Source organism: Lates calcarifer, linkage group LG1 (genome assembly GCF_001640805.2).
Source record: "Lates calcarifer isolate ASB-BC8 linkage group LG1, TLL_Latcal_v3, whole genome shotgun sequence".
Taxonomy (NCBI): domain Eukaryota; kingdom Metazoa; phylum Chordata; class Actinopteri; family Centropomidae; genus Lates; species Lates calcarifer.
The window spans coordinates 19,218,496-19,244,956 of NC_066833.1; the positions used below are offsets into that span (position 1 = coordinate 19,218,496).

The 26,461-nt window shown below is 42.0% G+C and overlaps 2 protein-coding genes and 1 long non-coding RNA gene across 9 annotated transcripts in view; 2 read left to right on the forward strand and 1 right to left on the reverse strand.

Moving 5' to 3' along the window:
- The window catches only part of LOC108901017 (bromodomain adjacent to zinc finger domain protein 2B), a 47,273-nt gene extending 36,350 nt beyond the window's left edge, over positions 1-10,923 (forward strand). For 4 of the 7 annotated variants that reach the window (XM_018702331.2, XM_018702338.2, XM_018702332.2 and 1 more), the window contains 20 exons: positions 185-229; positions 439-471; positions 1,493-1,558; positions 1,920-2,060; positions 2,582-2,836; positions 3,526-3,749; positions 4,289-4,363; positions 4,455-4,689; positions 4,800-4,862; positions 4,961-5,105; positions 5,220-5,899; positions 6,131-6,419; positions 6,567-6,719; positions 6,900-7,054; positions 7,215-7,417; positions 7,710-7,845; positions 8,326-8,472; positions 8,711-8,997; positions 9,309-9,452; positions 9,576-10,923. In XM_018702331.2, coding sequence (XP_018557847.1) covers positions 185-229; positions 439-471; positions 1,493-1,558; positions 1,920-2,060; positions 2,582-2,836; positions 3,526-3,749; positions 4,289-4,363; positions 4,455-4,689; positions 4,800-4,862; positions 4,961-5,105; positions 5,220-5,899; positions 6,131-6,419; positions 6,567-6,719; positions 6,900-7,054; positions 7,215-7,417; positions 7,710-7,845; positions 8,326-8,472; positions 8,711-8,997; positions 9,309-9,452; positions 9,576-9,723 — 3,624 coding nt within the window. In that variant the 3' untranslated portion in view covers positions 9,724-10,923. The remainder of the gene's footprint in view (positions 1-184; positions 230-438; positions 472-1,492; positions 1,559-1,919; positions 2,061-2,581; positions 2,837-3,525; positions 3,750-4,288; positions 4,364-4,454; positions 4,690-4,799; positions 4,863-4,960; positions 5,106-5,219; positions 5,900-6,130; positions 6,420-6,566; positions 6,720-6,899; positions 7,055-7,214; positions 7,418-7,709; positions 7,846-8,325; positions 8,473-8,710; positions 8,998-9,308; positions 9,453-9,575) is intronic. The other 3 variants (XM_018702334.2, XM_018702336.2, XM_018702337.2) reach the window with 3 other exon arrangements.
- Positions 7,298-11,610, reverse strand: LOC127142643 (uncharacterized). Its single transcript, XR_007813590.1, has 3 exons — positions 11,516-11,610; positions 7,693-7,820; positions 7,298-7,394 (listed from the first exon to the last, which is right to left on the reverse strand). It is a non-coding gene; the product is annotated as an uncharacterized LOC127142643 (long non-coding RNA).
- Positions 11,611-11,706: 96 nt separating this feature from the next.
- LOC108901019 (WD repeat, SAM and U-box domain-containing protein 1) lies at positions 11,707-25,204 on the forward strand. Its single transcript, XM_018702341.2, has 11 exons — positions 11,707-12,107; positions 13,371-13,558; positions 14,437-14,523; positions 16,141-16,234; positions 16,661-16,694; positions 16,863-16,903; positions 17,284-17,390; positions 17,945-17,974; positions 20,325-20,501; positions 23,594-23,728; positions 23,855-25,204. The coding sequence occupies exons 1-11, from the start codon at positions 11,710-11,712 to the stop codon at positions 24,004-24,006; spliced, it is 1,443 nt and encodes a 480-aa protein (XP_018557857.1). The 5' UTR covers positions 11,707-11,709; the 3' UTR covers positions 24,007-25,204.
- Positions 25,205-26,461: the final 1,257 nt, after the last annotated feature.

Genomic DNA, 26,461 nt, shown 5'->3' on the forward strand with positions numbered 1-26,461 from the left:
CATTGGATCACCTCCTTGTATTCTATGTATATCTCATTTTCACATCAGCTCAACCATTAAAGCCAAGAGACCTGTAACTTTTGCAAACTGTTGGTGCATAGGATGAGAAGGCCAGTCTGTACGCTTTAAAAATAGATGTAAATTAGAGCTTTGGTTTCTAATTGAATTTATCTTTTTGCTAAAGGAGAAGGAGATGCGAAGACTGCAAGCTGTCATACTGAAGCACCAGGTGGGTATTTTGCTCAGGACCATGTAACTTGAATGTCTTGGAAATGATCTCTAACTAATCATCATTTGTACGTTATATCGTGTCAGATTATGCTTTGGGGTTCTTTGGTGTATTTTTATTTTAGTTAACTGTGGGTTGGGTTTTTCTTGCATTGATTTTCTTGTGTAATTCCTTCTATCTCTTAATACTTTGCCAACTCTTTCTACCAGGAGTTGGAGAGGCATAGACTAGATATGGTATGGGTATGTTTGTTTCTGTACATTTAACAACATATTGTGAATGTGTGGTGATAAATGGTTGCCATCATAGCAGTGCGCTAAGTGTAGCATCGGCTTCAGTCATACTACATCCCTCTGCATGGCTTTTCCAGAACAGTGCGCTGCATACGTCTGCTCTATTTGTCTCTCAGAGAAAACACATCCATTATCTTCCCAATATGATCAAAAATGCCCTGACTCTACAGAAATTATACAAGGATGAAAAGATTTCTGAAAGAATACTGACTACCTATTAAATTGTTTCAGTTTTAGATTGATTAGAGTTAGGGGCCTCTTTCGCTACAGCGTGTGAGCCAACTTTCCTTATTCAATTTGCCATCTGGGAAAGTCGATAAACAGTATGTATTCTTGCCAGATTTTTACCCCACTGAGTAGATGCGGACGGTTGAGGACCAAAGCAAATTTAAGTATAAAGTATATTTATATACTTTATGTATGAGTGTGGCTGTTGTTAAACTTTCACAATAAATAAAGGAGAGTTAAAATATAATCATTGAAATTTAATCTCCAAGATGTCTTTTTAGTTTCATATAATGCTGTTCATTAGTTGATTGGAAATGCACTCAGTGTTTTGCTTGCTGCTGTAACGCTTAATACCTGCAGCTTACGCCTCTGAAACTCTCGGTCTATACCAGCTTTCAGTCTGCCGCTTGCCAACATGCTCAGATTAATAATGGCTGATTGTAACTTTGAGCTTATGCTTTCTATGTGCATCACTAGCCTCATCTGCTTTTTGTTTATCATTATACTCCATCTGGTGTAGCTATTATGTATGTATGTATTTACACTTTAACTACAGTACAATGTACAACATTTTGATTGTGAGATGATTGTCACAAACCATGTCCTATGCTGCTTTTTTTTTTTTTTTTAACTGTGCATGTCATGTGGTTCACACTGTGTGTTGCATCCATGACCCTTTTTCTCTGCATAAAATAATTGAAATTGTAAATAGAATAGAAACTATGTTTCTGTGCTCTGCTAGGAGAGAGAAAGACGCAGGCAGCACATGATGCTCATGAAGGCTGTGGAGACCCGTAAGAAGGCAGAGGTGAGTAACCGCCAACTTGCTCACATTTCCTTATTACTGAACATTCCCTTCTGCTTTCTCCTACACTGTTGTTTCAGACTATTTGTCTGACGAATTGACTAATTGTTTTTTCTTTCCCTAAGTAATTTAATATGAAAGTGGTGCAGTCTGTAGTGGTGGGGCATAATTATGTAAATTATTTTTTGGAATGTTTTAAATCCTTATGAAATGTTATATTAATTCATCTCTATTTGATGATTCAGCACTGTAATTGAAGTCATACTTTGTGTTTTTATTGTGTGCACCCTCTGTAAAAGTAATGTACAATATCTGACCAAGCAACAACACAAAGCAGTGCGTTCTTTCTCTTGGCTAACCCTAGGAGAAAGAGCGTCGGAAGAAAGAGAAGAAGGATGAGAAACGGTTAAACAAGGAGAGGAAACTGGAGCTCAGAAGACTGGAACTGGAAAAAGCGAAGGAGCTGAAGAAGCCAAATGAAGACATGTGTTTAGCAGATCACAAGGTATTCACACACTGTGGAGCTGTTGGCAGATGAAAATGAGAGTCCATATATATCACCCCTGATAGTCTCCATCTGTGGAGTAGATGTGTGTGGAAAGATTAGATTTTCCACTAGGCTAGAGATTTTTTTGACATGGAAATTAATCAGTATAATCACTGTAGGAGCTATAGGCATGAAGATTAGAATTGCTTTTGACAAATTTATGGTTTCATTGTTTCACTATCAGATATACCAAAATAGATGCTCAATATCACTGAAAGCATGGTAATTGATTAAAAAGAAAACAGGTGTAGGTGAAAATACTGCCACCAAGTGGTTACTGATATCATAACCCCAAGTATTCCTGATCAGATACTAGAAAGAAAAACATTCTGGGCTCGTATTCAAAACATTTCTTTTACCAGTATAACATCTGTGTCGTTCAGATTTGTGGTGTACAGGCTGTAGCTACAAATTGCTGAGGGATGATGAATGCAACATTAACTTTTATTTTATTAAAAATCATTTGTATTTGTCTCCAGCGGCTTCCAGAGTTGTCACGTATCCCTGGTTTGGTCTTACCTGGAAACACCTTCTCTGACTGCCTGATGGTGCTGCAGTTTCTACGCAGCTTCGGAAAGGTCCTGGGATTAGACATGAATTTAAACATCCTCAGCCTAAGTGACCTTCAAGAGGGGTTACTCAACGTCGGGGACAGCATGGGCAAGGTGCAGGACCTGCTGGTGAACATGCTCTCTGCAGCTGTGTGTGATCCGGGTATACCTGCAGGTCACAAGGTGAGAATGTTGAATTGTAAATGCTTGTACTGTAAATAGGCATGGGCCAGTTACTGGTTTCAAGGTATACCGTGGTTTGAAAAAGTCAAGGTTTCAAAACCATTGATATTTTCTATCATCATCATGGCAATTGCCAGCCTTGTAACAGCATGATTGCAGCTGCCATTACAGTTGTTTTTCTCTTGCCAGCTAACTAGAAGAATCAGAACACACATTAGCTTTTATCGCTACTCTGGTTCCGTGCAGCTGAACGAAGAGAGTTTAAGTGTTTAGTGCTCTTAGTGCGCATCTTGGGTTTAAACCAATTTAAATTCATCCCTGGAGTCCATTTCTCCATGCAGTGCTGTAGGTTGTAATTATGCCTTTACATGATTTTACATAATGTTGCTCATGAGAGGCTGCCTCTAGCTGTTGTGCCCACACCAAGAGAGATATTTTTAAAAGGACATTAGATAGCCAAGTATCAACTTAAACAAGTTTGATTAAAAAAATCCATACATGCTAGATGTGTCCCAGACTATTTGCTTAAGATTGAAGTATACAAAAAAGATTCTGCTTAGGTTTAGGATTGGCCAGCATGACAGCAACATATGACCTCTACACATATGCACATGCATCTTTGTAGTTGGAGAAAGAAATAATTGTCAAACACTGGCTGAACTCCATCCTTTAAATGTTATTTCTTCTAGAGCAAAACCAGCTTGGGGGATCACTTGACTAATGTGGAGATCAACCGGGACAATGTGTCTGAGATCCTGCAGATCTACATGGAGGGCCACTGTGAGCAGACAGAGCTGGCTGCTCTGGCCCTCAGCCTCAGGACTAAGGCTTTTCAGGCACACAGTCCATCTCAGAAAGCCTCCATTCTAGCTTTCCTGGTTAATGAGCTCTGCTGCAGTAAAGCTGTGATCAGGTGAGAGACCTGCCTCCTTCTGACACTCATGATGTCTTTTATTTTTGCCCTTTGACAAACGAAGCAAGCTCTCAGTTTTGTACAGCAGTCATGTTAATGGACTTCACAACAAAACAAAATTACTATTAAATAAATAAAGCTTGATCTGAATAAGGCTATGATACATTTGTGTTAAATAAATCACTGTTTCCCTGTAAAATTGATTGAGTGCACTGTATAAACAAGATTTTCTTATGTGCCTGAAGCAAACAAGCTAATCTCTTTGCCTGAGAGTGGAATATATTGACTTGTTTTATTCATGGGTGCTTAAATCTTGATGAAATAACAGATGTATCAAAAGGAATATGACAAATCATGGTCTGATGGACCGTTTCATGAGGTTGCGTCAAACTACATGTCATTAACTTTTCATGAGTAGTGGTAACACTTTGAAACACATCTGGTGCCCCGCTGCAGTGTGGTGCAAATGATTCATGTGCTTCTCATTATACATAAAGGTCACAGAAACATCTTTTTCAATGTTGTCTAATATTTTGCAGTGAAATCGACAAAAACATAGATCACATGACCAACCTGAGGAAGGATAAGTGGGTTGTTGAGGGAAAGCTTCGCAAGTGAGTATACACTTCATCCAAGCTGTCATTGATAGGTTCTGTGCATGAAGGAGGAGTTTCATTTGCTCTCTGTCCATTTTTGTCTTCAAAGACTGAGGAGCATCCACGCCAAGAGGACGGGGAAGAGAGACAGCAGTGTGGTAGGAGAGGACAGCCACACCTTTGCCATCCCCACTGCCAGAAGCAAATGCAAGAGAAAAGACGGGGACAGTGAGGAAGAGGAGGACGAGGATGATGACAGTGAGGACCAAGGAGATGACGATGACGAGGAGGAGGAAGAATCAGGGGGAAAGAAAGGCAAGAAAGCAGAGATATGTGAAGAGGAGGTCAGTAACAGCATGATGCTTTTTAATGGTGCCAACGGCTAAATCAGTGTTTGTTGTAGTAAATGTCAGCCGGTCCAGTGGCCTCACACTAATGAGATCTTTTCATCTAGGACGACAGTGTACATTCAGCCAGCATTGAGGAGCTGGAGAGACAGATTGAGAAAACATATAAGGTAAATTTAACCCTTTGAGACATTCTTTTCCTCAGGATATGCTCATTAATGGATTTAATACATCATAGCTGACCCTATTGTGTTTTCTGTTTATTTAGCAACAGAGTCAGATCAGACAGAAGCTGTTTGACTCATCTCACTCACTGCGCTCCATGATGATTGGACAGGACCGCTACAGGAGGCGTTACTGGGTCCTCCCACACTGTGGTGGCCTCTTTGTTGAAGGCATGGAAAATGGCGAAGGTGCCAACCCAAACTGATAGCTCAGTTGTTATTCACTTTTATCTATGTACAGGATGTAAAATTGAATGTCTTTTTGTGCATCTTCTCTTGGCTAACCTTTCTAATGTTCCACAGGTTATGAAGAGGTGGAGAAAGAGAAGGAAAGACAGGAGACTGCTCAGGTGATAATGGTGAAGGAGGAGCAGCTGGAAGAGACAAAGAAGCCAGTGATAACCAGCATGGACAGCGATACAGCCACTCCAGAGAGTCAGCAGGACAGTCTCAATCTCTTCCTCCAGAAACCTGGCTCCCTATCTAAGCTCAGCAAACTCCTTGAAGTTGCCAAAATGGCTCGAGATTCAGACATCAATTCACACCACAGTCATTCTGCTAAAATCCCTACCGCTGCATCTTATCCCTCACATCCCACTTCTCAGACAGGAATGTCCCACAGCACCCTGCCTGTAACCCCTCAGCAGGGACTCACAGATAAAACTGGTACTTCAGTGCCATCTCTGCTCAGTGCCCCCCAGCTCAAAAGCAGTCCCTGGATAACCTGCAGCCCTCAGACTGTCCTTCATGACGACCAACTCTCCAAAATACTGACGGAAAAGAGCAACCAATGGTTTAGCCTTTTACCACGCTCTCCTTGCGACGAGTCCTCTGTCACCTCTGGCTCTAGTCCTCCAGCCTCTTACTCTTCTCCACAGACCATAAGCACCAAATCCCCCTCCTCCCTCTCCCCGAATCTCCTAGCTGCAACCAGCCACAGCACTCCTGCTGGGATCAATAACATACAATCGCCTGTCCTTCAGGTTGGTGGATAACAAAAATATCTCCATCTCCCAATTATTTCAGATCACGCTTTGCTTGTCATACTGAGGGTTGCAAGTATTATTCCACATTACATGAGTATTTCCTCATGTTGCAAATGCACGAGAACCTCTTAGGTTCATTCCAGCGTTTGTCTTTTACATTATGCATGTGGCAGTGAAATAACATTGTTGTCTCATCATAATTCAAAGTGTGTGTATTCTTCCTCTCAGCAAGTAAAGTCTGGCATTCATCAGAGCAGACTGACACTGTGTGACGTGTCCAGTGCAGCGACAAGTCCCAGCCTGCCCTTCCCTGGCACTGCTCTACCCCCCGTGCCGGATCTGGCCTCCCAGCATGCAGAGGGTAGTGGGAACAGGGTCTTCTTCCTGGTGAATAACAACTCTGTCAACAAGAGTGAGACCGTAGAGGCCCTGAGTGACAAGCCCCCTAATGCCTCTTTCCCTGCTGTGGAGGTGGCCAAGACCCAGGATTACCCAAGAACTCAGCCTATCCCAGAGGGTAAGAATGGCTCGCTGCCAGCACGCACAAGTGACATGTTCTGGACAAAGGATATTCACTGCCCAGACAGTACTATCTGCCCTACATAGCTAAAATTAAGCAATTATGTGACAATAGTCTTTAAATCTGTGCTGTTTGTGTTGGCAGAGATGCTGCATGGTTGGTGGCGAGTGTCAGACATGCAGGAACTGCACAGTCTGGTTAAGGCCCTCCATAACCGAGGCATCAGAGAGCGGGTCTTGCAGAAACAGTTCCAAAAACATATGGAGTATATGAGCCAGCTCTGTAACAGCAAAGATGGTTTGTCCACATCTTCTCTGCTCTCTTTAAGTCCAGATTCAAGACATGCAGTGACATAAATAACACATTGTAATTTGATCTTGATGTGTCACAAATTCATATTATTTATAAATGTATAAATATGTTGCTTTCTTATAGACAGTCATTTACTGTAGTGTTTTTATGTATCTGTGGGGACAGTGATTGATGTGGCAGAGCTGGAGAAGCAGGAGGTGAGTGAGAAGACAGTGGAGAGTTGGTGCGTTGAGGAGCAGGCCATGGAGGTGGACATCGGCCTGCTGCAGAAGGTGGAGGATCTCGAGAGGAAAGTTGTCTGTGCCAGCCTGCAGATAAAGGTACAGGCAAGGAAGCATCACACTCTTTCAGCTACATACAGCTCATACAGCTCAGTATGTGCTGGGATAGGCTCCGGTGTCCCTACTTCATATGGATATGCATTACTGTGTCACCAAACGCTGCGATGTGATGGATATGTTTCGATACTGTATCCTTCAGGGTTGGATGCACCCTGAGCCCCAGTCAGAGAGGGAGGATCTGGTCTATCATGAGCACAAGCTCCTCTCTTCGCCAGCTCCAGAGAACAAGGGTCAGAGAGAAACCAGCCCGGAGGAAGCTGGGGCTATGGTGCGACGGCCAAACAATCCTCTTGATATAGCTGTAATGCGGCTAGATGAGCTGGAGAGGAACATCGAAAGAAGGTAGCTTAAGTACAAACATTTAGATCAGATTGGATAATGCAACTGTACCTGTGTCTGTATTAGAAACAGTTTGCAACCATGCAATAAGCATTGCATTGTAAAAAGTATTGACATCTTCAGCGTGTAATGTTACAATTACTGCTGTTACTGTTACTATAATTGCTGCTTTAAACCTATTACTGTTTTCGTCTTACATCACCTTACCAGCTGTTATTCAGTGTGACAAAGTCATTGTGTGTATATGTGATTGGTGTACTGTAATACTGCAGTCTCACTTTCTGTAACCTCAAAGCAGTGAGGAGGAGGTGGCTCCTGGGATGAGGTTGTGGCGTAAAGCCCTCTGTGAAGTCCGCAGCTCAGCTCAGCTGTCACTCTGCATTCAGCAGCTGCAGAAATCCATCGCCTGGGAACGGTCCATCATGAAAGTGGTTAGTGATGCCTCATTTCTCCCCCTCTCTCTATCAAAGATTTGTTTTTATCCTCAACAGTTTTATCATAACTAAACTTAGACTTAATTTATAGCTCACACTACAAATAACCCTCTATACAAAGATCAAAGACTGCTTTCAGGCTACATGTCTTTGCATTTCACTTATTTGAATTGTTGTTAACATTTTTTTTTTTATAAAAAAAAAAAACCTTATTATGCATGATTTTAACAATAAGAGTAAAATAAATCTACAAGGCATATCATTGTTAAAAGGGTATACGGGCAACAGATGAGAGGAAATCAAAGGTATGTGAGCAGCGTCAATTTACAATGCATAATCATCAGGAAACAACAATAATACCACAGTCAGCTGCAAATCAACATCATTCAGTACGTCTGGCTGCGCAGAATTGCACATAATTTAGTTTCATGCTGATGTACACTATCTGTAACTATATATATTTTGGTGTTTCTCCAGCACTGCCTCCTCTGTCAAAAGGGGGATAATGAAGAACTGCTCTTACTTTGTGATGGCTGTGACAAAGGCTGCCACACATACTGCCATAAACCCAAGATCACCACAGTACCTGACGGTGACTGGTTTTGTCCCACTTGTGTTGCAAAGGTACACCAGCATGTCCTGAGTGTTTCTTCACAGAGCTTTTCTTTTGTTATTTATTCCATGAAATCTCATAGTCCACAGGTACAGTACATCTAAAGGGCTTCACTCTGTGTAATTGCCAAGTGACGACTTAATTGTATCTAATGTACACATCCAATGAATTGATTTGAATTTGAATTTGAATTTGAATATGATGCTTTGTGTGGCTCTACACCAATCGTTTGTGTGTTCTGTCTTTCAGGAAAGTGGTCAATCCCCCTGGAGTAGGAAGCAACAGAGCCGAACAGCTGGAGGAGGGAAGAAAGGCAGTGAGGTAAAACGAAATAGTAAGCCATCTGTGGCAGGAGAGCTCATCAAAGAGGAAGCTGCCAGCAGCAACAGCGTGCCAAAAAAAGGTACCAAGGAGCTCAAGAAGAGGAAAGGAGACGACAGCCCGCCCAGCTCCCAGGCCAAGCACGACAGCCCCGTCTCCTGTGCAAAAAAAGCCAAAATGCCTAAAGACGACACAAATGGGCTGGCAGTGTGCCGGTAAGTATGAACACATACTCACTGCATGCATGAGATCCAGCAGCATTTATTTTACCTCATCTCACTACTATAGCTCTAGTATAGCTTCCATAATAACATAACATACATGACAATCATCCTTGTGTAGTTATAAATCTTTGACAAAACATTTTACCATGTTATTTCATATCATACGTACAAAATCAACTGATGAAAAAAATCTCACAATATTTCAAGCATGTTCTTAAACAGGTGAAACCATATTAAAGTTAAATCAAATTATATTTTCCATGGCAAAAGGCTTAGCTTTTTCTGCTGCTTGTTTCCTTCAGCGTGCTCCTGGCTGAGCTGGAGAGCCATCAGGATGCCTGGCCCTTTCTCACGCCCGTAAACCACAAAGCTGTACCCGGATACAGGAAAGTCATCAAGAAGCCCATGGACTTCTCCACCATCGGAGAAAAACTCGCCACCAACCAGTACGTCTGTGTCACTGTTACATGTGTATTTTATGAGCATACGCTTTATGTATTTCATAAATGTTCATTTTTGATTCGGATGCTGCATTTAAATAAAATGAAAACTATTTCTAATGATTGCAGGTACTTAAATTTGGAGACTTTCATCATTGACGTGAACCTGGTATTTGATAACTGTGAAAAATTCAACGAAGATGATTCAGAAATTGGACGAGCCGGCCACAACATGAGGAGATTCTTTGACAAACGATGGACTGAACTGCTGAAGTAAAAAAAAAAAAAGAAAAAAAAATTAAAGCGTGCTACTTTCTACATATCAGACTTTCTTTTGGTGTCAGAGGCCTTCTTTTCACCTGTGACACTAAATCAGTATACACTTATAATAACACTAATGTGCAATTTGAAAGGACAAACACTCCTGATTTATCTGGTGAGACAAAAAAAAAAAACACTTAATGGATTAGTATCTTCAAGTGCAATACTGTTTTCTTTATCTCAATGCACTGACTCTTAGACTCAACATTGTATTTGGGAATCAAAGATTTCACTGTAGATAGGTAATTGTCTTTTTTTTTTAATCACCAGTACTGCAGCATAGGTTTGTGTATACGTGTATTTATTTTTCAAGTGTTTATGGTCAGTCTTTTCTAAGAAAAAGTAGGAAATGGCACACAGCTTTAACAAAATTTAAAGATTGTTTTCTGGACTATTGAACAAGCCAATCCAAAAAAAAGGTCTTTACAGCATTGTGACTATAAGGTGCCGGCAGTGCTACTGTTCATCTGCATTTGTGACTTGTGTACAATACAAGGAGGTATCACTGACACATGTATAGTGTTAATTTCTGTCTCCGTTTACAGGTCTTATTTCTAAAGTGTATAGCTCTGTACATACTAAACAGTCTTGTTGAATATATTGTCAATGCATAAGGATGATTGTAGCATTTAATACAGTGTATGTCTTACACATTGCCTGTGCTGAATATCCACTCAAGCACTGTGGTCTCCTCAGTATTGTAGTGCCTGACCTCTGACCTCTGAACAGTGTGTGGAGGAGTGCGTTTGGTTTTTTTTTGTTTTTTTTTACTATTTTCAGTGTGTGTACTGTATGTGTGTCCTGCACAATATACTGTAAGAAACCTTTGCAGAAAATGTAAAATTCTTGAGAGCTTTTCCTCTGAACAAAATTGACGTGGTGCACAGTGTGTTTCATCTCCAAGCATTTCCTTCAACCAGAGTCTTGTCAGACATCCTGTGGACAGACGTGAAACCTGCACTGGGCTTTAATCCAGATGGGAGTCAGACAGAGTCACGGTCCACTGGAGGCATCTCAAGACAGCTGAAGTCAGAAGACTTGAAGTAACTGTATTTTATTATTAATATTATGAAATGAGTAGCACTTTTTGTAGGAATATTATTTTTAAATAGTGAATGTGTGGTACGGATTAAAATAAACCTGTTTTTCAAACTAATATCATTAAGCACCCACTATTTTACCCTGTTTAGGCATGTTATCATTCTTAATTTTTTTATGGAAGCTAATAATTGAATCATCTAAAACAGAGTTAAAGAAGTAGTGCCAGTAGAGAATGTGAAGTTCATTCACTGCAGTACTTAAGCACACTTTTGAGATACTTGAGTATTTATATTTTTTCTACTTCTACTTCACAGGGAAATACTGTATTTTTCACTCCACTTAGTTTAACTTTACAGTTTCACAGATTTAATTCTACATACAAAACATGTTTAACAAATGTAACGCATTGCTACTGATACAAGTTTTACTTAAAATTGTGCAACAGTATCATTATTCTTAGAATTAGAGCCATTTCACCCCATTCAGTGCATTCTAGAAAGTTATTGGAAAATAATCATGGTACTGTAAATATACTGGAACAGGTCTGATAAGTAGTTTTGTTAAGAAAATTCGACTGTGAACATTGTGTAACTCTGTAACTCAGCATCACATGACTGATAACAGCTCTGAGATACAGACTTTATGGCTGTGCTAAAACCAGGAAGTACTTTCAGCAACTACCCACACAGACACAGAGGAAGAAGCACCTGTTTATTCTGTTGAGAGGTCGGTGTCTCCAGACAACACAGCTGACACATTCTGTAGCTTCCCATAAGGTGTTTGTCTCTCGGCTCTTCTCCTCTCCTCTTCCCTCCCTCCCTCAGGCGCATATTTGAGCATTTTGCGCCACCTTGTGAGTGAACTGCCGCCCCTGCAGGGCCAACGTAGCATCTCTCACAAAATGGTGTCAATAATTTGTACTCTTCGACACCACACGGACGAGCTTAGCTGCTGTGCCTTCTCTCCATCCCTGCTGGCCACCTGCTCCGTCGATAAAACTCTACGCGTCTACAACACAGCTGACTTCTCGGAGCTTCCTTACTCTCCTCTCTCGGGCCACGGCTACGGGGTTCACTGCTGTCGCTTCAGCTCCTGTGGCAGCCACCTGCTCAGCTGCTCCACAGACGGCTCCGTCATCGTGTGGAGCTCGGACACAGGCGAGGCGACGGCGGTGTTGCAACACCCGGGCCGCATTCCACTCCGAGTGTGTGCCCTGGCACCGGACTCCTCCCTCCTGCTGGCAGGGGCCTGTGATGGCACCGTGGCCCTCTGGGACTTCCCCTCCAAGACATTACGCAGGTACAGTTTAACCCATAGATAAAGTTTACTAACAGTTACATAATCTTTTCAGGTTACAGCAATCAGTGTCCACTTCACTGCTGTTTTAAGTATTTTACAACAGTCAGACCTACTGTTGTCAAAGTAAGAACTTCTGTTGTTTATTAAGAATTTAACATTCAAAAACCTGTGTTTTTTTCCTGCTGTGTAGGTTATTTTTTTAATCATTTAGTACAAAAATGGTGAAAACTCGAAGAATCAGGAACCAACAACTGTTTGGTATCTTTGCTTGAGAAATGACTGAAATGAACTACTTGTTTTTAGCCCCAGTGTTTTGATTGTTCAATGAGATTCGATTGACAACAACGTTTCCCCTGTTAACACGAACAAACAACCTCTACAACTTGAGCCTGAAGGTTCATTCTTGACCTTTGGAAAAAGCAATTTGACCAAAAAAAATTCTAATCACACGCTCCACTTACTTGGATTTTATGTAGCTTTGGCCACATGTTGTGACCTTCATCAGCAGATGGAGTCATCCCACAGCGGTCGTTAGGTTCTACCTTGATTCTTGTATCGTAAAATTGTGGGTGGTGCAGGGGAAGTATGTGACATCAAACTTGTTTCCATCAGAGTCTGTGTGTGAGAAGAGCATGGACAAAAACACAAATTAGGACATACCACCAAATGTTCTTAGGGAGAAAGTACTGTGTTGGAGCCTAATTTCATATAGTAAGATTCGGCAAAAAGGATTTTCAGGGCCTTTAAACAAATTGCCTTTCTCAGACATGGTTTGGAAGAGTCCTAAATTTAGCCTCGTCATTAAATGAACCAATTTTCTGTAGAGAGATTAGAGTTACTTCAGGACTACATTGAAGTAGGTTTGACGTCAGGTTGCTCTTGTCAATAGAGACACGTGGGACAAAAGAACACAACCAGCCAAACAAATACTTATTACCATACTCAATAAACCTGATGGAAGGCGATAAAACTTTGTCTTTATATGTGCAAAAACATTTTATAAAGACTATTTTAAAGAATTTGTCTTTTAATCCTCTATTTCCACAAAACACTCCTCAGGCTGCCTCTGTTTCTCTGATTAAGACTCTCCAAAGTCTCATTAAGAGTGAGTCCAGGGCTCTTAATCCAGATTTGTTTCAAAGAGCTACTTTTTAAACTCCTTATTGTGAATCAAACCCTGCTCTCTTTTACTCCCTCTGATAAATCTTGCTCTTTATAACCAGTCTAACCCCAGCTGCACATCTAAACGCCCCCCCCAAACAGATGCAGCACAGTGAGTGAGGCCAGCGTTGTGGCTTGCTGCTTTTCTCCTTGTGGCCAGTTTTTCGTGACCGGCTGCACCCACGGAGACCTTAAGCTGTGGGACGTGGACGTCAGCCTCCTGCATGCTGAGAAGGATGCCCACGACCTGGGAGTCACCTGCTGCAGCTCTGCACCCCAGTTCAGAGTTGGTGAGTGCTGACAAATTAAAGGGTCAATTCACCCAAATCACAAAAAAACCCAACATATTTCATCTGATATTCTAGTGCTGTCCAGACATGCAGATATTTTGAGATAGACTAAGATATTTATGTAAAGAAAATTAATCAGCAAGTATTTTGATAATAAGTGGTTTACTTCATCTATCAAGCAAAAAATGCCAACTGTTTAGTTGTGCTCAAAATAAAAAATAAACATTTCTGGCACCAGCTTCTCATTGTAAATCAAATATCTTTGGTTAGTAAAGAAATTCTACAGAATAATAGATAATGAAAAAAATTGTTATTTGCAGCTCTCAACTCAACAGCAGTTTATCGTTCTTTCCATCTCAGTCACTCACAGACCTCTCTGTGAGCAGTTTTTACAGAAACTATTTCTACAGTAGAGGTCCCACTTTTACAGCAAATTTCAGCTGTTATTCATAGGCTTTTGATATTTTGGGTGGACTGGTCCTTTAAAGTTCAAACTTAGGGAAACTTTTTCTTTTCCTGATCTCTATCCTGATCTTAGATAACATACTGTAAATCCGGCACAGACAAAACTGAGATAAAACTGATCTGTCACAGCTTGCAGTTGGTTAAAAGCCACCAGTTGCACACTATCATGAATCCAAATAACATTTACAGTGTTTACTTTGTGCCACTTTTTTGGGGGAATAATAAGCACGTAAATTTTGTAATGGAAATCACGTTCTTATCCGGCAGTGCATGTTTATGCCACATACAGTGTAAAGACACTTTGCCACGTGTTCACAAACAGTATGTCGGATAGCGTTTGTCGTCTTTTGTTATTAAACTTGGTCAAGCGTGAACGCTGAGAGGGGGGGAATGTGGCTGTTTTTGTCCTGCAGATGGCTGCTGTGTGGAGTTTCGACTGGCCTCCTGTGGACAGGACAGCCAGCTGAAAATATGGATTGTTTCCCAGCGTGAAGGAGCAGGTAGGCGGACCCCTCTGCTCGCTCCCTCAACCGAAAACTCCCCTCACTCCATCGCAGAGAAAGAGAGAGAGAGAGAGAGAGAGAGAGAGAAAACCTTCTGACTGCTTTAACCTTGACATCTCTCTGCAGAATAGAAGAATTTTATTAGTGTGTGGAATAAATCAGCTGCAGTCTGACTCATTAATAATGCATCACTTTAAGACATTCTGCTGAAATACAGCAGCAGCAGCAGCAGAGGACAGTGAGTGAGTGGGTGTGCATGTGGCCGTGTGTGTGTGGAAAAGAGTTGGGAGGAAATCAGGTGCATATATCCACTGTGACATTTATATCTTGTACAACCGACGGTAGAACAAGAACATTTTGTGTTTTGCTCCAAGGTTGTGTAACCAGCCTCCAGACTGCATTTTTGCTAGGTGTCTGTGTGAACACGGCATGTTGTTAGTTCCTAAGATGCGTTGCCGTGGCAACAATACATCTCTGGGGCGGATGCGATGTGGCCCACGTTGTGACCCGCTGCGGTCCACAGGGATTTTTCATCTCAAAGCAGCCTGTGGAAGGACACAGAACAATGTCTGTGCTCATTTGATTTCTGTACAGCATAGTTTTTCAGATGCTGCGTTTCTCTGCGGAGGAGCAGGCCATTGTGAAATAAACATTTATCTTGTCTCAGCAAGGGGCTTGAACCCTTCTTCCACTTATTTTATGAGAAAGAGACTCAAGTGTAGATGATACAGTGAAACGAGGGACCAATTTTGAAGCTGGGATTGCTGTGTCCGCTGTTGATGCGGAACGTTTTCCTACTCCCTGCGTACCTTGTGAGCCCCTATATTTTGAAGCCTCCATAATCTGGAGGAAATAATCATATTACAGGGTTATTTGAAAGTTCCATGGGTCAGATCTTGTTAGTTTTTAGCCTTTTCCTTACCCTACAGCATACGTTGATGCCTCCCACATCATATTTGTTTTATTTTGACGACGTCTACACAATAATGCATTTCAGGCCCCCCCTTTCTCACCTGTAATTGTTTCACATCACATAATGAATATGCATGAAAATAACAAATTAGCCTTCCACAGAGCCTGAAAACAGTAATTTTACTCTAATGGAGTAGGGGGAGGTTTGATTTAAGACGTGTGGTTACAGGCTGATAATTTAAATGCGGCTACAGACCAATTAGTTTTGGTGCATCCTGTAGAATCGCTGCTCAGTGGATTATTTCTGAGATGTGTCTTTGTGTCTTAGGCTGTGAATACCACAGCTTTGTTGCCAAAAGGAAAATCCTTTGTTTCAAAGCAGCTGTCAGCAGGTTGCACAGCTCTGAGCCAGCAAGAGGGAAAGAGAGTTATTGATAAAAGTTTTGGGTTGTCAGACTATGGGGTGGGGTGGGGATGGGGGGTGGAGGGGGTGATGCAGTGTGTGTGTGTGTGTGTGTGTGTGTGTGCATGCGCATCGGTGTGAATTTTAGGGTTTAGTTTGTCAACTCATGGACAAATTGCAGGACGTTGAAGAGATACAGAGACAACTTTACTTTGACCTCCTACCTTGGCTGTGTGTGTGTGTGTGTGTGTGTGTGTGTGCGTGCGTGCGTGTCTGCACGTGTGTTGTATGACCCTCAGCCTATGCCATGAAGCTCCTTCACACCCTCACCAGCCATTCGGCTCCAGTTCTGTCTTGCGCCTTCTCCTCTGACGGAGACTTGGTTGTCTCGGGGTAAGACGACACTCATCACAAACACATGAATCACTATGAAATAATTTGCTCATTTGGAACAAAGAAAGTTTAAATTAATAAATCCTCCATGTTTAAAAATATTCCTTTTTTTCTGAGCTATAAGCAGCAGATGCCACTGCTGAGCACTGGCCCTGCTGTTCCCTCAGTCAGCCACAGGAGGAGTGTATTTTGTTGTGCATAGCTTCTGTTTAGGTCCTTCTGCCACTTCTGGCTTTAACTCAAACATACTGAAGGTTAATCTGTGCTCTGTTTGTGGCACTTAGATAGAAACATTTGAAAAAATGTGTGTTTTTTGTTTGACGAGAATCCTTTTTTCCCCCCATTGCTTATTATTCCATAATGCAAATGTCCACATATGATTCTGCAAATGAAGTTGACTTTGTTTACTCTGTAATTATTCAACAGCTCAGTGGATAAAAGTGTTGCAATATATGACGCGGTAAGTGAAGCACAATAAACACTCACAAAATACAGGCTTTTTGTTTAGCTTCCCTGCTTCAGTTAGCTGTGGAAGATGAGATTTCTAAACAATAAAGCTCAGATGCTGTAAACACAGACATGCCAAACATTTCCGTTTTGTCCATGTTTGTTTGTACTTTGTTTACAGAACTTGGGAACCCTGCTCCACACTTTGAAAGAGCACAACAGGTAAATGGCCCGACCTCCCGCCAGTGTGCAATCTTTGCAGCCATCAGACAAACAGCAGAGCAGGAGTCCCAGTGTTCAGATCAAAACGTGTGATTTTTGCTTGATTAGTTTTTCTGAGAAGCACCAAGTGCAGTGATGCAATAGTATATTCTTCAGAACTGCTTTCCAGTCAGTCATTGAAGTGGCACCACAGGTAGGCTCCAGCAGGGCACTTTGAAGTGCTTGAAAGGATTTAAGATACTGTACCATCTAAGACTTGATTTTTTTTTTTTCTTTAAGGGTGGATGAAACCTGACTTTTAAAGCCAATATCTTCCCGTGCCAGTTTCACTCTGTCATACACACCCTTCACATTTCTGCCGCTCTTCGTCCTCTCTGCAGGTATGTTACCACTGTAGCCCTGTCTCCCAGCATGCCGTGGATTGCAACCGGCTCCATGGACAGAACGGTGAACGTGTGGAGGATAGGAGATGGAGACAGCAGAACTGGTAAATACTTAACAGACAATTGTTTAAGTTGGCACCTATACATGCACAATCACTCCTCTTTTTAAAACAGACTGTTAGCAGTGATTCAAAGCCCAGAAGCCATTTGGAGCGCCAGAGCTTCCCAAAAGAGTGTTTTGGGGGATATCCAGCAAGAGAAGCTCCTATTACACATGTATTGCTGTCTGGCTGCCGTGTCTGCCAGAGGAATTGTGATTGATGTTTATTGGTGCAGCAGGGCAAACTACCACTGAGCCGCAGAGAACTGTTGTTATAGAGGTGAATCCTCTTAAAAAAAAAAAAAGTTCCAATCCAACATGAAAGAAAATATTTGGAATACTAAACAAAAAGGTGCAATTGTCAAGACATCTGGAGGCCTTGAAGCTTCATCAGGGAAGCTCCCACATCTGCTGTTAGTCAGGCTGGTGTTGACAAAGCAAATTCCATCTCAATGAAGATCTGCCTTTTTTTAATGCCTGTCTTTCTCTTGCCTTTTCTTAAATCTTCTTTCTTTTTTATCACATATTAAACTTATTCTCTTTTATGTTTTCCCGCAGCGCCTGAATCGAGGCAGACATTGTGCCAAGGTAAATAAATGCATCACTCTGCCCTTAAAATTCTTTATAGTTATTCACAATACTTTTTGAGAAAAAAAGTCCTCTTTTATTTTAATTTATTCTGTGTGTGTGTGTGTGTGTGTGTGTGTGTGTGTGTGTGTGTGTGAGAATGCCTGAAATGCCAGAGTGTTAGTACAGGTGTTTGGATAACTTAATGTCTTGATCCACTAAAAACATCTTTTCCTTTGAGCTTTGGTTGTTTCACACTGTCTTGTCTTTTTTTTCATGTGATGCTTAGTTTTTCTTGTGGTTTTGCAGTGGTCATGTTGGTATACTGTATATTGTGTTGTCTGAACCCAAAAAACAGCCGCTGCTTTGGTGAAGCAACTGGGAATCCCAAAAAACTAAAACGAAATGGCAGTTGTCAGACTTTGGCATTATTCAATATTTTCTTAATGTCAGCGAATCCCATGACCAAGACCAAAACCAACAATGTGTTTGGACTGGCACTCAATACTTGCCCGAGTCCATTTCTTACTGTTGTATTTTTTGGGGGGGCGGTCACAATATAAAGTTTAATTTCCAAAGAGTACAGCCAACGGTACAGTCAAAAACAGCTGTAACATATTTAGTATGCTCTCTGTCTGGTTTGAATTGATTTCATTTTGTCACTTTTCCAGTGTGAAGACACCACATACTAACACTAACACACAGCATGGAATTAACATGTAGCACAGATTTTGGGACACACCATCAGCTCCCTAGTTTTGTTGCACCTGTTAAGACAGCTTAGCCTTTTATCATTCTTATTAGTGTACAGAATTGTTTCAGCATCAACTCCATCCAGCTTCAGCAAGACTAAAGGTAAAAACTTGTCTTCGCAGACAGGACCTCAATTAAAATGCAGTGGAAAAGAAATGCGTCTTTAAGCCTCAGTTTTAAATGAACTGAGAGATGCAGCCAACCTCCAGATATGTGGCACATAAGAATGCCGCTTCTCCATGTCTTGTTTTGATTGTGGGGACAGTATAGCACAAAGAAATCAGCTATATCAGTCTTTGGCTACACAGGCGATGCTTATTGGTAGAGTAAATCTCTTGTTGGTTTCAGTCTTTTTGTGGGATTTGTTGACACTAAGAAAAATAGACTATCACCAGCCTTTTCCTTCAAGCTGTGAAGAATGGAGATGATGCAGAAAGCCTTGTATGTGCATCTGTCCAAATAATTAAACACTGCAGTCTGAGCTGTCCTAGTCTGCAGTGAAGCTCTGAGGTTTTTCATGCTTTTGGCACAGTGTTTCCATGACTCAGCCTCCTAGACTGGGAGACTCCACACTCTATGAGGCAGGGCTGTGGAGAGGAGGTGGTGTTACTCTGCTCACTCTCGTGCAGACCCAATAAGTGGATATTTTGTGCCGGTCAGCCAGTCAGTCCACCACTTTGGTCCAGAATGAAATATCTCAACAGATAGTGGATTTATTGCCTCAAACTGGTACAGAAATTCATGGTTCTGATATTTGATGTCCTAATGATTTTGGTGATGACATGTCCTAGTGGCCAAGTGCAGCCTCACAGAACTGGTAGATATTGTAGTCTTGTTCACATGTATCTGAAATATCAACAGTGAATGGAATGTGTAGTATCGGTTCAAGGTTTAGCATGCAGTATCCAAGAGCAAGTCCTTATTTCTAGAGGAAGTTGTGACAATCAGCAATCCTACACAGCAAATGAATCATAGACCAAGCAGAGTTTCAAATTTTCTTTTCTTCTCATCATTCTCAAGTAGAGGCATGATCTTAGGGGGTCATCATGTTGCATTTTGCTGTTCAAGACAGAATCTTTTGTGGAAAAAAATAGGCACTGATTGTGAATTATTTAAGCCAGCGGAGGTAGCAAGAGGTGAGGGCAAAACCCCATCATGTGGTTGCCGTGGTAATGAGCTACACATCCCAGTCCTCAGTGTTATTCTTCGCACGGCTAATTATGGGCAATGGGAACAATAAGGGTGCTGCTGTGAGGTGCCGGCTCGCAACAGGCCAGATTGTCTCAGCCCTGTCTGGTCAATGATGGCAGCTCACCCGCACGGTGTCATGTGAAGGTTGATGAGCAGCATGCTGGCTTAGCCTGAAATAACACAACCCCAGGTTTCATTTTCTTTTTCCTTTTTGCGATCAGACGCCTGTATTCGAGGTCAGGGATGTGCACGCGTATGTGCGCCTGCGTTTGAAAGTTAATTGTCACTCCCATACCGGCACAGAGGGAGTGTGCCCTTTTCTATGGAGTGTGAAGGAAATTGTTTGTTTGCATCAGATAAGTTTTGCTGCAGGAGACCGGGGTATAATAGCGGAGCACTTCCTCCCTTCCTGTTGTATGTTTTGAAGGAAGGAAGCTGCCGGGTCACTCCAGGCTGCTGGTTGCTGATTGGTCGGAGGAGGATGTGCAGACTTGGCTGTGTGAGGAAGGACTGGAGGAGCTCGTCTGCAACTTTAAAGCCAACAACATCGATGGACCAGAGCTCAGCCAGCTGAACAAGGAAACAGCCGCAGAGCTGGGAATTGGTGAGGATGCAATATAAAACAGTCACGTACATTAGAGTACAGTGCAAACAAACACACACACATGCAGGCACCCTGGGATTCAATGTTTTTGTGGGGATTTACCATTTGATCCTAAAACATGACAAGCCCAAATTCGATGCTGTGATATAAGCAGCTTTTATCGATGCTCTGATTTATTTTTTTCCCCGACCGCAGCTCCTCCCTAAATAGTGATCTGATTTAGGGATGTGAAGCTGCAGCATCTCTGTCTGTTTATACAATCACAAATCACGTTGTGAGGACAGTGATGACCTTTACGTCACAAACAATGATAATCCCTCTCAAAATAAGATTAGTCCATGCTGGGTCATCCAAGGTCTCAGCGTGGAAAGTCACAGTACAAACTGTAGCCAGAAAACAAAAAATATTGACTACACACTGTAGTCACCAGTGTATAAGCAGCAACACTATAGTAGCACCCTGTGTGCAACATCATTACCTCCACCAAGGCAGTTATGTTTTAAAGAATTGTTTGACATTTCTGGGAAAACAACATTCAGCTTTCATGCAGAGTTAGGTTTATACAATGTTGATTAGATTAGTAGCATAAAGACTGTTGCTCTTTTACAATTAACAAAAAACAAATGAGCTATGTGTAAATTAGTGAGCTCTAGAAGTGCTTGTAGGTGGATACTGTTATGGTCACATACACCCAGTTTAACGGTTTCCACCTGTTTTCAGTCTTTATGCTAAGACTAACCTTGATGCACGGCTGTGGCTGTTTACTGTATGGCGGTCGCTTTATCATTAACACATTTAAAGAATTGTATTTAGTGTCCTTGGTAGAGTTAAGAGTGCGTTCTGCTTAGTATTTCACTGGTAGATTCAGCTAATTGCTGCTGTCTTGAAGTTTTATTTATACACAGGTTTGAAGGGAGTGCATCTAACAGTTCGTGTTGCTGCGTGAATGCCATAATGCCCAGAAAAGCTGCCTTTAGTCTGATTACGGGTACTTTGTGCTGACTGTAATTATGTAACTAGCTCCATCACACTCACACGCTCAATCACGGTGAAAACGCCCCTCATGGCTACTGTTATTGTTTGTTTTAATTGGACAGCCATGTAAAGCCAGTAAAGTCAACTTTCCCTGTGTATCGCTCGGTTATGCTAAGCATCTCTGGGTAAAGCATCCCTTCCCCGTGTGTTTAGTATGCTCTCTCATTACCACAGAATGAGGACAGAGGAAAACAGCAGATTGCCACATTTCCTGTCCTTTTGTGCTGTGCAACCAACAACTATCATTTTCCTTGCATGTGGCTTGTGTGTACGCGTGCATAGACACACACTTGATCACACATACAACACACACACACACGTAGCAAATTAGATTCCAGCGCACTTTACTTGATGAAATATTCATGAATCTTTGAGTAAGGGGAGGGGGGGGGGAAGTTCCTCTCTGATATAATTCAGTATATCTCTGCAGATACAGCCACAGCATCTCATCAAATTATCAATCTAAATGTAAAGTGGGCAGTATAGCGCTAATGGCTTGCGCTACCATGAAAAATGTGCGAACTTATGGAAATGTTAAACCCTATAGAGCCGTTAAGTGCAGTTTTTTTTCCATCCATGAGTCGTTTCTTGGATGAATTAGAAGACTTAATGGGTTCAACATGTTCCATCAAGAGAAGACATTTTGATTGAGCACTGTCTTTTTTCCTGTAGGATCGAAACTATTTGCGATTGCGACAGCAGGCCTCCCCTGCTGCATCTGCCTGTTTTATTTTAAAACACAAGTGCAGCATTTTCAAGACAGAGTTCACGGTGACAAGGAGCCAGAGTGTACTTGAGTGCTGTCCTCCCTCCATCTCCGCTTCCTGCTGTATGAATGAGTGCATCTGTGAGTCAGTTTGTTTGAGGCTGACTGTGCTCTAATGGATAAAAATTTTCCTCACAACACGGTGCCCCTAGACATCCTGACATATAGGAGGGGGGACTTGAGTACATATGCTACATGTTGTTGATTGATTAAATTCAAACTACACAGATAGAATCATTCACAAACAGAGCAACACAAAATTTGGCCAGAAATTAGATTCCACAGTCGTCAGAGGCAACTTTAACCCATAGCGTATCACAAGTTCCAAAAAAATCATCAGTTTTGGTCTTCATGACATCATCCGTGCGCTGAAGGGACAGAGCTGTTTGAGCTGTTTTGGTGGCACAAGGGGGACCTACACAATATTGGGCAGGTGCCACAGATCCTGGATCAGATTAGGATCTGGGGAATTTGGAGGCCAGGTCAACACCTTGGGCTCTTTGTCATGTTCCTCAGGACATTTCACTCCCAGCCACAAATGTCAACCTCATGGTTGCAGTACAAGAAGAGAAAATCAAAGAATCACCAAAGTCAATACGATCCAAGCCCCAGAGTCCATGTAGGTCTTCAGGACTTGCGGATACACTGTATCACTGTATAGTGGCAGTGCCATTTACGCGCAGGTGTCATACACACACACCGCCACTTGTGCGGCCATAAAGGTCGTCCCTCCAGTAGCAGCTGGTGGTTAAATTTGCAGCTGACAACAGATACAAAGCGTGCTGTCAGTGGGCAAAGACATGTGGCTGTGTGCAATGATTTTCCCTGTTTGGACCCTTTGGAGTTTTATTCTCGAGTAGAATAATGAGAGATGTTAACTTTGAACTACAAGCCACATAAACTCCTCAGGGGAGACACTTTGCTTGTGTTGTGAAGCCATCATCACAGAGTGAGAGTGTCTGGCTCTTTGTGTCTCAGCACAGGCTGAGCAGAGCAGAGGTTCATTTTTATTCCTGCCTGTTTTATCTGAGACACTGGAGAGGACAGAGTCAGTCTGTCAAGTCTGTTTCACAGAGAAACACTGCAGACACGCTCCCCAGTGGGATAACATTAACGCAGCACATTGAACCAGTTTATGTGGAACACCAAGTCTCTGATGATGAATTACTGGTCAAATGTTGGATACAAACAACATTTGCTTCACTAAATGTTAAGTGTTACAAGCAATGGCTCTGCATGCGATGTAATTCAGCAACCACGTTGAACAGAATACATTGTTTTGGTTTCTCAGAGTCTGTGGGCCTCCGCAGTCGTCTCCTGAGGAAAATCGAGGCCTTGAAGTCAGAGCAGAGCGGCTCAGAGGCCCCTGATGAGTTTCTGTGTCCAATCACCAGAGAGCTGATGAAGGATCCAGTTATTGCTGCAGGTTAGACAAAAAAAAAGGCTCATGTCCAGTTCCTCCTGTTGAGATCTGTTTTTTTTTCTTTTCTTTTTTTTTTATTCATACATTATTGGTGTATTGAAGGTGTCAAAATATCTGTTTACTCCACAGACGGATATTCCTATGAGCGAGAGTCCATTGAGAGCTGGATCAGAGGCAAGAACAAGACCAGCCCCATGACAAATCTGCCCCTACAGACCACACTCCTCACCCCCAACAGATCTCTGAAGATGGCAATAACACGATGGAAGTCAAGCCAGTAGACAATAGCTCATTTTAGCTTCTTTGTCAGAATCCACCAAACAGATACTACATAATTTAACAGTAAATGTTCATTAGATAACAAGTGCTTTCATTACCACTGATTACTGATCACTGATTAATTACTGTACAAGTAAATCAAGGAAAATTTACCCAGTAAAACCTAGTCCTATTTAGCAAAATGCCTAAATATGCCTGCCAATTGTGAAGGCATTATACTGTGTGTCAGTGACACTTTTGAATACAGCAATAACACATTCTTCCTCTTCAAATTAAAAAGTGTGATTCATAATAAGAACCACTGTCCAAATCAAACAGCTTGCATAATTCGGCTTTAAATACTGTAAAGTTGTGTGCACTGTAGGCTTTTTGCCAGTGACCAAATTGCTTTTGACGACAATTAAATGTCCTCTTAATTTAAGTAGTATTGTGTCTTAGAATAAAAGTCACCAGGTTTTTCAAAAACACACACACACACACACACAAAAAATAGACTGTGATGCTAGGTGTCAGCACCTGACCCCGATGCCCATCCCTGCAGGTGGAGGGCCCACAGGGGACGGCTCTGTGCTATTTCTTTGGGCTGAGCCCGACTGGGCCCCATGGCTATAGACCCAACCACCAGATGCTCGCCAGTGAACTCCCCTCCCAGGTCTGGCTCTTAGTGGGATGGTAGTTTCCCCTGTTCTGGGCGAGGTGCCTTGTCATCAGAGTCTGTGAATTGCTCTTGGTTTGGTCCCTCCCCTGGGATCAGTCTACCTTGGCAGACACTACTGGGGGTATTGCCTCAGACAACTCCCAGCTCCCTGGATCATCGGGATGCACAAACCCTTCCACCATGTTAAGGTGGCGATTCTCTGATCCAGTTGTGATAGTCTGGGCATCTGATAAAGATGCCCCCAGGGCACCCTCTGGGTACATCCAGCTGGGAGACCCTGGGGTAGTAGACCTGGAGGGATTACATATCCCATCTGGCCTGGGAACACCTCGGCATCTCTGAGGAGGAGTTGGAAAGCGTTTCTGGGGACGTCTGGAATACCCTGCTTAGCCTGCTGCCACCACGACCCGACCTCAGGTAAGCAAAAGAAAATGGATGGCTGGAGACCTGAGTTTTGCTTTTCTCAGAGGGTTTTTATTTCTCTCTCCCATGATGGCTATGGCAGTAATGTTCTATTACAGTATGTGACCACAGCTAATAAAGCTCACAATACTGAAAACATGGCAACAATTGCATTTAATGTACATACTAAAATAGAGGTGATGGCATTGTGCCCCAAAACCATTTCTGTTTTTATAGATTTTTTTTTTTTACTCTGTAATATAAACTGCAATTGTAGCATGCACTTAAACTCAACATTATTGAGAATCATAAAATGTCTTAGTAGCTGTGCAAAAATAACTATATAAAATATATTGCTTTTACAATTAACCAAGCCATTGGCGCTGTAAATAAATTAAACTAGACAGCAACAACAAGCAGATACAGAAAGGCTTTTCAATGTTAATGGTGATTTATATAATGTACAAACATATTTAACAAATGCTTTTTTAGAACCTTTAACACCATTTGAACAACATTGTGCATAAAACTCAAAATACACAAGTCTGAACTTGTCAAAACACTTAACATAGACCTTCACTGAAAAGAAGGAAAAGCACATATTTATATAATATACATGAGGATCTATAACATCCTTCGTAAAACACAGGAATGCCCGTCCTTTAGACTTTCTTACACCTTCACTGAGGACTTTCTCTTCCTTCTCCCTCAGCACCATGGACGTAACGAACACAGTTCAAACCTCATTTCCATTCACTCGAAACTGTTCTGTAATAACATTAAACTGTAACTGAATATGTTGTTTAAGCGGCCTTACTGTATATAAAGTGCTCACTGTCACCGTTTCGTTTTGATGAGGACTGTACAGTACATGTCCAAATACTTCCTTCAGTGCAATGTCTCCAGCTTGGCTGAGTGACGGTGGACATTTTGTCATGTAACAAGCTGACAGCCACAAGCGACAGGTTGGGAGGAGAGAAATCTGGAGCATTCAGTACACTGCCCACAGTCTGTATTCACACAGGAAAACAGACAGCTTGCATACTGTACTTCTTACAAGGCTTAAAAGTGAGACTGTATTCTGTCTGGGCCTGGTTAAAAAAAAATTAAAACACCTCCTTCTCACTTAAGATTTTTGATAGTGTGTGTGCGTTGTGGACTGTATGAGAGATGAAACAAACATCTCTACACATTCGACTCTATAAATGATCGCTTTGGTTTCATTGAAGCTACGTGAATGGCAGGATTATCTCGGGCTAAGCCAGGCTGCTTGGGCTTACTGTCCATGAAAGTGTGTGGCATAGCCAGTGCTGGCTTGGACTCTTTGTAACAGTTGGCAGCTTGGCAGAATTTCTCTGTGAATTCCTTGGCGTGCATGCCGTTTTGTAAGCTACTCA

What these genes read in the sequence shown, in the direction of transcription:
- LOC108901019 (XM_018702341.2), top strand. Translation starts at nt 11,710, where the DNA reads ATGGTGTCAATAATTTGTACTCTTCGACACCACACGGACGAGCTTAGC. An exon ending in GGAGACTTGGTTGTCTCGGG is followed by an intron (nt 16,235 to 16,660) that starts GTAAGACGACAC and finishes ATTATTCAACAG; the next exon opens with CTCAGTGGATAAAAGTGTTG. An exon ending in AGATGGAGACAGCAGAACTG is followed by an intron (nt 17,391 to 17,944) that starts GTAAATACTTAA and finishes GTTTTCCCGCAG; the next exon opens with CGCCTGAATCGAGGCAGACA.